General features: G+C 37.9%; 1 protein-coding gene across 2 annotated transcripts in view; it reads right to left on the bottom strand.

Moving 5' to 3' along the window:
• The window catches only part of LOC144979758 (uncharacterized), an 18,337-nt gene extending 9,663 nt beyond the window's left edge, over positions 1-8,674 (bottom strand). The window contains exons 1-2 of one of the 2 annotated variants that reach the window (XM_078926782.1): positions 8,413-8,674; positions 1-2,115 (exon numbers count right to left, since the gene is read on the bottom strand). The exon at positions 1-2,115 is cut by the window's left edge and continues 804 nt beyond it. In XM_078926782.1, coding sequence (XP_078782908.1) covers positions 1-1,791 — 1,791 coding nt within the window. In that variant the 5' untranslated portion in view covers positions 1,792-2,115; positions 8,413-8,674. The remainder of the gene's footprint in view (positions 2,116-8,412) is intronic. The other variant, XM_078926783.1, reaches the window with a different exon arrangement.
• Between the last annotated feature and the right edge of the window lie 488 nt (positions 8,675-9,162).

Below are 9,162 nucleotides of genomic sequence, written 5' to 3'. Positions count from 1 at the left end.
CGCATTCATTAATGTCATCGATTGTCTTTCTGAAGTTGACTGTTCTAGTCGTTGGCTAGATCGAGTATTTGACATGACATATATTCCATTGTTGGATACGTATTCAAATCCCAAGCTGGAGGGTAAATCGGAACGGTAATGGTCATTTACGTTATTTAAATCGGATGATGGTAAAGTTTGGCGTGATGATGAAGGAGTAAGACTGTTTTCGATATTGGTCAAGTTAGATGGTGTTTGTATGTGGCCTGAAGATGCACGGATAAAGTTATCGTCGTTGTTGAATGCTGTACTTGATGATATTGAAGGCAACAAAGAACTGTTTAAAGCGTATTGATGGCCGTGCACGTTATTAAGTGAAAGCTGTACGGGGTTCAATGATGAGTTCGGGGTGCTTCCGTTTGTCAGTGGGAAAGCTGCTGTCTCTGAGGGGTGTAATGATGAGATATCAAAATTGTTTTCGTTGTTGTGTTCTGGTATTCGATATGTGATGTTTTGACTGCTGTCCGTGCTAAATAATGGTTGTATTGAAGTATTGAGGGTGTTTTCGTTGTATGTAAATGATGATGATTGTATTGATTGTGTGGTGTTTTCGTTGTTTTGAATGTTAAATGATGGCTGTGTGGTATACAAGGAACAATTGTTAATAGTGTTTTCGTTGACACATACATAGGATGATGGAAGGGCGGTTTGTAATGATGAGCTATTTGTAGTATTTGCATTGTTTAAATACGATGATGATATTGGAGATTGTAACAAACTGCGTGAGGTGTTCTCGTTGTTTTGCACATATGATGTGTGTGGGGGTTGCAAAAATGAATTGGTAAGGGTGTTTCCGTTGTTTATATACGTGGATGAATGTGTTATTGAATGAGTGGCATTTCTGATGACTTGCACGTTAAGTGGTGTCTCTGCGAGGTGCAACGATGATCTGTTACTGGTGTTACCGTTGTATTCATAAGACGATGATAGCATTTGACGTGTGGTGTTAACTGTGTTGTTTGGGTTTTGTGTGTCAGATGATACGCTTGAATTTGTGTTTTCGTTGCTTTGTGCGTTATATGATGGTTGTGAGGTGTGCGGTGAAGAAATGTTACAAGTATTTCCGTTGATGCGTACATAAGACGATGATGGGTTATATGATGAAACGGTAGTGGTATTTCTGTTACGTGCGTAGGCTGATGCTCGTAGAATTGTTTGCAAAAACGAAGTGTTTGTGGTGTTTTGGCTATTGGACAAGGAAGACCATGGATTTAACGATGGAAGGTTAGTGTTTTCGTTATTTACGTCATGAGTGTTTTCGTTGTACACTTGACGTGTGGCTCTTTCGTTCAAAAGAGCCAGCAAGCGAGCGTTGAGTCCATGCCGGCGATGACCCGTGCTACGCGATTCTGTCCTCCTGGATTGAAGAGTTGAATAATTTGATGTACTTTGTCCTTCACCCGAACCCAAAACAGAAATTCCATGGGTTCTATCGTCTAGAAATGTTGTGGCACTGGCCGGTCGCCCTACTATGTGCTCTGATGAAATGCCTTCGCTATTTTCAGGAAAGTTAGTTTCAAAATTCTCGTTTTCCTCAAATCTTTGAAACTGAGCGTGGCTGTTTACAGGCGTCACATCAGCAGATGAGTCCAGTGAAGTGTTAACTAGATTTTCATTCTCATTGGAACTTAAAACAATTCTTTCAACAAATGTCATGCATGTGACATTTCCAGACGAGCTAGTTACATCTACTTCACTGCTTCGAAAACGGTAAGGGGTGACGCGATTTTGGTTTCTATTATGGCGTCTCATTGTTATTTTAATATATGGTCGTAGCTTGGGCAGAATGAAAGGTGTCGGGTAATGACACGTATGAGACGAGTTGGAACGTGAAGAATCTAGACCTTAACACAACGGATACTTCTTTCGTTTCTTTATTCAAAAGTTTGACGATAGACCGTTTAATGAATGCGCTTCTGAGAAAAGAGTTAGAGAAGAATGAATGCTTGTCTAGGATTTTTCTAGATTCAATGACGTGGGATAGGCGTTGATGAGGCATTCACTGGAAAGATATATATTTATTCCACATTTTTCAGAGAAATAGTTGTGGTGTTATTTTACAATGTCGCATTTTGGCTGGTGGATAGAAAAAAAAAAATAAAAGTAAGCGTTAATCATATTTTATTCAAGATTGCATAGTTGCTCAAGAAGTAAATGTTTTAAATATTAATGAATGTTGTTACACTTGTATCCAAAGCTATATCCAAAAAAAAAACAAAAACAAAAAAAAAAAAAAAAACAATGAAATGTGGAGGGTAAATGTTTCTTTAGTCGTCTTTATCGACAGAAGACCAAGATAACGCATGTGTCAGTCGCAGTACAGGACTACCAAGTGTGCAATAAGAGCTAAGTTTCTTGCTTACGATGCCTATAGATAGAAAGAAGTTGACGTCACTCAGGTCTTTATTGTTTTTTTGTTTGTTTTTTTTTTTTTTTTGCCTTCCAAGTTTATGAGTAATTCTCACTAAACTGTATTAAACATACTATAAAAGTGCATGGTTACACAGTTGTGTGTGTTGATCCGTTATACTTCCGGATGGCAATGTTTTGAGTTTCTTAGCCAAGCGCATTCTATCAACAGGGGGCTTGAATCCCAGTCTTCTGGGTAAAAGTGCCATAACTTTTTCCACTCGGCAATCAAAGATTTATTTTAATGACTACTTTTCTATTATCTGCATGGAAGGGGAGGGGGAGGGGAACAGGCTTTTGATTCTTTGAATTAAGCAATAATTTATTCCACAACAGACCAAGCCGTAGTGAGGCGTTTTAATTTAAATGCTTCCGAGCTTTACAACCACACCGAAATAAAGATCCTGTTTGTGGACAATATTTGCTTTTATTAATTACCTACAGAAATAAATTTGTTTATTTGGATGAATAAGCTGAGCGAAGGTGAGCAACAACGCATTGATGCTATGCGATTAGAAAATAACCCACCACATCCGCGAGCCGAATAAAAATTACTAAAACACAAATCTATGTGTAACCTTGAACGTTTATTAAGTGATAGAATTTAGTGAGAACCGCTCATGATAAACGGGTGGTTAAAAACTACAACAAAGAGCTGAGTGAGGTCAATTTCGTTTTTCTCTCCTCTATATTTACTGTTTCCAATGAAAGAGGCGGAAACATTCTGCATTGTTTGCGGTGACTCATTGGGACTAGAGATCCAAAGGACTAAAATGGAGAAACGTCACGACCAAGACAACAATTACTGGTCCCGATTTCAGCCTAACATTTTCTCTGATCAGATGCCATGTGAAAAAGTTCTAGACAACATGAAGAATAAAAAGTACAGATGTTCTTTAGAACCAAGCTGCTGGTTGCTGGGCGGACGTGACGCCAAACTATTGAATCTAATTGCTTACCACATTTTGAAGAGGATGATATTAGTCATTTTCAAAGAATATATTATAGGGTCCAAAGTAATTCCAGTTTCAGTCACATCTAACAAACTCAGCTACCCAATCACTGCTGGGTAGACCGGGGTGAAGGGGAGGGTCAGAAAAACAATCTTGACTTCACCCAAGATTGGTCTGTTCTTTTTTGGGCTGTTTTTCCTCACTGGTTTCGCTTTGTTATTTAATTTTGTCTATTATTTTTTTCATTATTTATTTTTATATTATTTATATCGATATAAAGGATGTGTGATGGGGGTTGGGGGGGGGGGGGGTGTATTTTTTCCAATGAGATTTTTGCCCTTCACTGCTAGGAACTTGTGGAAAGACTCCCTTTTGTTTGTGTGTGTGTGTGTGTGTGTGTGTGTGTGTGGATTGAATGCTTTACCAACGGAGCTATCGAGACCCCCCCCCCCCCCCCCCTTCCCCCCCACCCCATAGGAATTCTATACTATACGTCAGCGACTTACACTACAGACAGTGGATATATGTAGTCTTGTATGACATTCACCTTCGGAGCGGAAGGCCTGGGTTTGAGCGTCATGTCTCGTCCTACATGTTAAGAGTTGCTGTTGGCTATGGACTGTGTAAAGCGCTTTGAGCACGTTTAGAGGGTATTGTCCATACTACGTATATAAATGCTCTAGTTTTGAAATGCGTTACGAAGTTCACCTTGAAGTAAAGGGAAGACTTCGTAGTTCCACAGCACTTTTATTATATTCCTTAATCGTTTAGCCATTATGGACTTTTAAATTCTAGTTGCATTGTCCAATAAATATTTCTATTGAAGATAAGCTTCAATGGTGCGATTTTTATAATTTGTTTACGACTCCGACCGACTTTATTATTACTTATTGTGTTTCTTATCAGTTTCAATATTATTGCATGTGATGGCAATCATGTTTCATCGGGTTGTCGTATCTTTAGCTAGGGTTAATAATAATAATAATAATAAATGGCATTTATATAGCGCTTTACCCCGTTGTCACAGGCTCTAAGCGCTTTACAGTGATATAAAACAAAACATATTACAGTGAGACAAGTGTGAAGGAAACGTGATACGAATTCAATTTAACAACAACAAAATATGAAAATAATATTGCAACATTATGACGTAAAAAGATAAAACTTTAAGCGAGATTTGAACGTTGTCAACGAATCCGAGCATCTCACGTGTGACGGGAGAGAGTTCCAAAAATGGGGGGCCGAAAATTGAAAAGACTGTTCACCTATTTTACGCAATGGCTTAGGTTTGACAAGGATTGATTGGTCATTGCTTGACCTCAAGTTTCTATTGGGGACATATATGTTTAGAAGGTCTTTAATATAGGAGGGACTGTTCGTGCTCAGGGATTTGTAGACAACAGTACAAATCTTATAGGCAACTCTTTTTTCAACAGGAAGCCAATGTAACTCACGGAGAAGAAGAGTTGCTGACGGGTATTTTTTGTTATTGCGTACAATGAGCTTGGCTGCGTTATTTTGAGCAACCTGAAGTTTGCTAATTTTGTCTTTAGTTAAATTCGCCCAAAGGGAGTTACAATAGTCCAATTTAGATAAAACCAAGGAATTAATTAAAAGTTCTGTTATATGCTTCGGTATTAAATTACGAATTTTGCTTATTTTTTTCATTTCTATGTACATAGATTGTATGGTGTTATTCACGTGGCTTGTCATGGAAAGATCTTTATCAATGATGACGCCAAGGTTTTTTGCTTTATTTGAAAATTCTATTGTGCTATTTCCGAGAGTAATTAGTGATTTATTTGCCTGTTTAAGGATACTCGGTCTTCCACACATTAAAATCTCAGTTTTACTATCATTTAATTTTAACTTATTGTGGTACATCCAAGATTTAGTCTCATTAAAACAGCTCGTAATTCGTTGTATTAAGAACTGTAAATTACTAAGGGGTGCTGAATCATATATTTGCGTATCATCTGCATAAAAATGATAACTCAGATTGAATCTGGATATCACACTAGAAAGGGGCTGCATATATACAGTAAAAAGGACAGGGCCAAGAACAGAGCCTTGTGGCACTCCAAAATTTAGTAAAACTTATTCTGACTGAACACCATTCACCACGACAGTCTGCCATCGATCCTGTAAATATGATGTAAACCATTTAAGGGCAATTCCTTTTATGCCGAACGTATTTTCTAGTCTTCTTAACAAAATGTCATGGTCAATGGTGTCAAAGGCAGCTGAAAGATCTAAAAGGCATAATACATTGATATTGTTAGCATCAGCATTACATAACAAGTCATTAAAGATTTTAAGAAGCGCCGTTTCAGTACTGTGTTGATGTTTGTAGGCTGACTGAAAGGGTTGTTCCAAACTGTTGTTCTTAAGATGAGATGTTAATTGTGTAAGAACTACCTTCTCCAAAAGTTTTGACAAAAAAGGTAAATTTGATACAGGACGATAATTGTTTAATATATTGTGGTCTAGTGATGGTTTCTTCAGAAGTGGTTTGACGAGGGCACTTTTAAAGCACGATGGAACTTCGCCAGTCAGTATGGATGTATTTATGATTGATGTAATGGATGGTAATAATGTATCGATGGAGCTGGCCAAAAGCTGTGCTGGTAGGGGATCAAGGTCGCAGGATTTAATGGGGGCTTTTTTTATCAACTCGTTTATGAAACTAGGTGAAACTGGTTGGAACTTGTCTAAAGGGGTACCACAGAATGTATTTGTATCTATAAATGGTTCATGCCGATCTAGTTCTGAACGAATGTTATGGATTTTGTCTTTAAAAAAGTTGACAAATGTGTCTGGCAAGTCTCTTTGATTGGTTGTAGATGGTAATGAAGTGCATCTTTCACGTCCAAGTAGATCATTGCAGATGTTAAATAATTGTTTACAAGATTTAGAAGTTTCAAATTTTGAAAGAAAATACGTGGTCTTTGCCTTTTTTATTGTTGTCTTCCAGGCACGAAATGCGCTCTTGAATATTTCACGATGAATCATGAGGCCTGATGTTTTCAGCAGTCTTTCTGCTCTCCGACACTTCGTTTTAGCTTCTTTAACGTCCGACGTATACCACGGAGCATACTTGCGGTTGGTGACGGTCCTTGTTTGGAATGGCGCATGTTTGTCAAGCGTTTCAATGAGACAACTATTCCACTGGTCTGGAGAAATAATTGAATTTTTAGTAAGTTTTGTTTCTAAATCGCCTCTGAAATTGTCCAAATTAATGCCTTTAATGTTTCTGGTTGATGTGGTGGTGGTTTCTTGGCATGGTTTTGAAACGTCAAGATTGAAAGAAATGAGGGAGTGGTCCGAAAAGGGGAGATAATCGACGGTGGCGTTGGTTTTTTGGAACTCTGAATTTTCTACAATTACCCAATCTAAAATATGACCAGCAGAGTGGGTTGGCGTTGTTACGATCTGGCACATGTTCTCTGATAATGACTCGTGCAATTTGGCGGTGTCTGTGACGTTGTCGAAGTGAAAATTAAAGTCGCCGAGTATAATTGAATGGCCAGGACGCGTGTGTTGCAAAGTTAGCATCTCGTTGATTTCCTTCCTAACATCAGGTAATTTTATTTTGTTTTTCTTGTTTGCTGGCGGTCGGTAGATGCAGTTGAAGTTGTATCTTGTATTCTGGAGGGATAATCTAAGATCAATGGCCTCCATTGTTTTGCAGCGCATTTCGATGATTTCCACATGTTTACATAATTTTGTTTTATAAAATACGCCAATGCCACCCCCTCGCTGATCTTTCCTTGGATACGATCTAAATTGGTACCAGGGGGTGTCATAGCTTTTTCAACTGGGTCGTCTCCAGACTGTGAGAGCCATGTCTCTACTATAAATAGAATATCGAAGTTCTTCTCCGTTAATAAATCGTTTAATTCTTCGGTTTTGTTACGGCAGGACTGTGCATTCAGAAGACCAATAACAATGTTGTCGTTTGTGAAACTGTTTGTGGTTGGTACAGCTACAAGTGTTGGTGGTGGACGGGGGTTTGTGTGGGGGCGGGGTAGACGACGAGTTGTTACCATTGAGATGTTATGTTGTTTCCGTTTGCCTCCCCGAGGCCTGTACTTATTAATATTATTGTAAAAAATCGGATCACTTGAGCTAAAAATCGCAGCTGGAATGTGACGTTGTTTACGTTTACCGCCTCGAGGCCTGTTGTAAAAATCAGATGTTGAATAAAGTGTTCACAATTATTAAAATAATGATGGTGGTAAATCACGGCTAAAAATAAGGTGAACAATGTTCGTAAGAGTGCGGCGGCCATTAAGTGACTGTGTAAAAATCTTTTAAAACTTACAGTTTCCATGATAAAATACAGAATTATACAGTAGTCCTTTCTTAAGAATTGATAAAAACTATACAATAAGAAACAGTATGTTTTAACGAGTCCAACGAAGTAAAAATGTCCAGGTATCAATATGTAGAAATCACAAAACAATTAAAATACACCAGAGCACACAACGACACGTCTTGCCTGTTAGGCGTGTTTACAATAATGGGTTGAAAGGGAAAAGGGGTATTATTGGGGGGGGGGGGGGGGGGGGGGGGGTCTCACCCCGATAATTGAACAAAAAAAAAATCCCCTCTTTAGGCGTGCTGTGAAACTACGGAAGTCCTTTCGAATTAAAGTTTTATTCATCCATAGAAAGAAATTGGACTAGTCGGATTGATATTAATCAGTTAAATTGTGTTTACAATTAATGTCCATTTGTGGCCCAACCTCTCCAAGCGGTGATGTGTTGGGATGGACATAGTAAATTTTTGCTCCATAAAACCGTGAAAATAATGTCTTTTTATTGGTTTTATAGGTCAAATTGCTTCTTTCTTTGGATAATTAAAACTTAATTCAATGTGAAAAGTGACGTATATTTAGACTGAATTGTAGGTGGCGGACGCTAATGGAATTTCTCTCAGTATCTATAATCATTCATTTTTGGCGACAAAATCACCCTCGATATAACCCTCGAATGATATTAATACTTACAGATTCATTGTTGACTAAGAAAAACACAGCGTTAATCAGAACAAAATTTGGAAATCTCTTTTAAAAAAAGAATGCCTTGAAATTGAATAAAATCATTCATTTATAAATTAAAAGTTAAAAGTTAAAAACGCTTTTCCTATGTACACCAGCATCCTGGCGTTAAAAATCTTGAAATGATTAAATCTGATGAATAAATTAACACACAACAGTCAGGAGGCAATGGGCATGATCTATATTACATTTCCATGTGCTCGAGGTCATTGGTCACATTAGGATATGTGCTCAAAGTGACCCACATAGTGAAAAGTGTTCACAGTTTTGGAAATATCTAACATCACGATTGGTCGTTTTGTTTAGCTTAACACATGTGTATGTTTACAACTTTATAAACAAAGCAGCGTGTTTACATTTGAAGAAATATCCAATCGTTGGACATCAACAAATCATGTGATTGATGACTTGGTTGGACGAAAACATGAATAACGAACGCTCCCATTGGTTGGGAGAGAAGTGGTCACTTGGCCACATGATTTGACACACCTAATCATATGTTGACAACACAGATGTATTGAACAAATCAAATTGACGTCACGTGGCTATTTTATTGTTTTTAGACCACCAGCTAGGTGATTGGCTCTCACTATGTTCTATAGATAGAATGAAGATGAAGTCACTCAGGTCTTTGTTATTGTTTTGTGCCATCCGCGTTGATGAGTAATTCTCACGAAATTGTATTAACCAGACTATAAA

Source organism: Berghia stephanieae, chromosome 9 (assembly GCF_034508935.2).
Source record: "Berghia stephanieae isolate SIO BIC M18660-M18661 chromosome 9, UCSD_Bste_1.3, whole genome shotgun sequence".
Lineage (NCBI taxonomy): Eukaryota > Metazoa > Mollusca > Gastropoda > Nudibranchia > Aeolidiidae > Berghia > Berghia stephanieae.
Note: the sequence above shows the minus strand (reverse complement) of the source record. Positions and strands in the feature narration are given on the sequence as shown.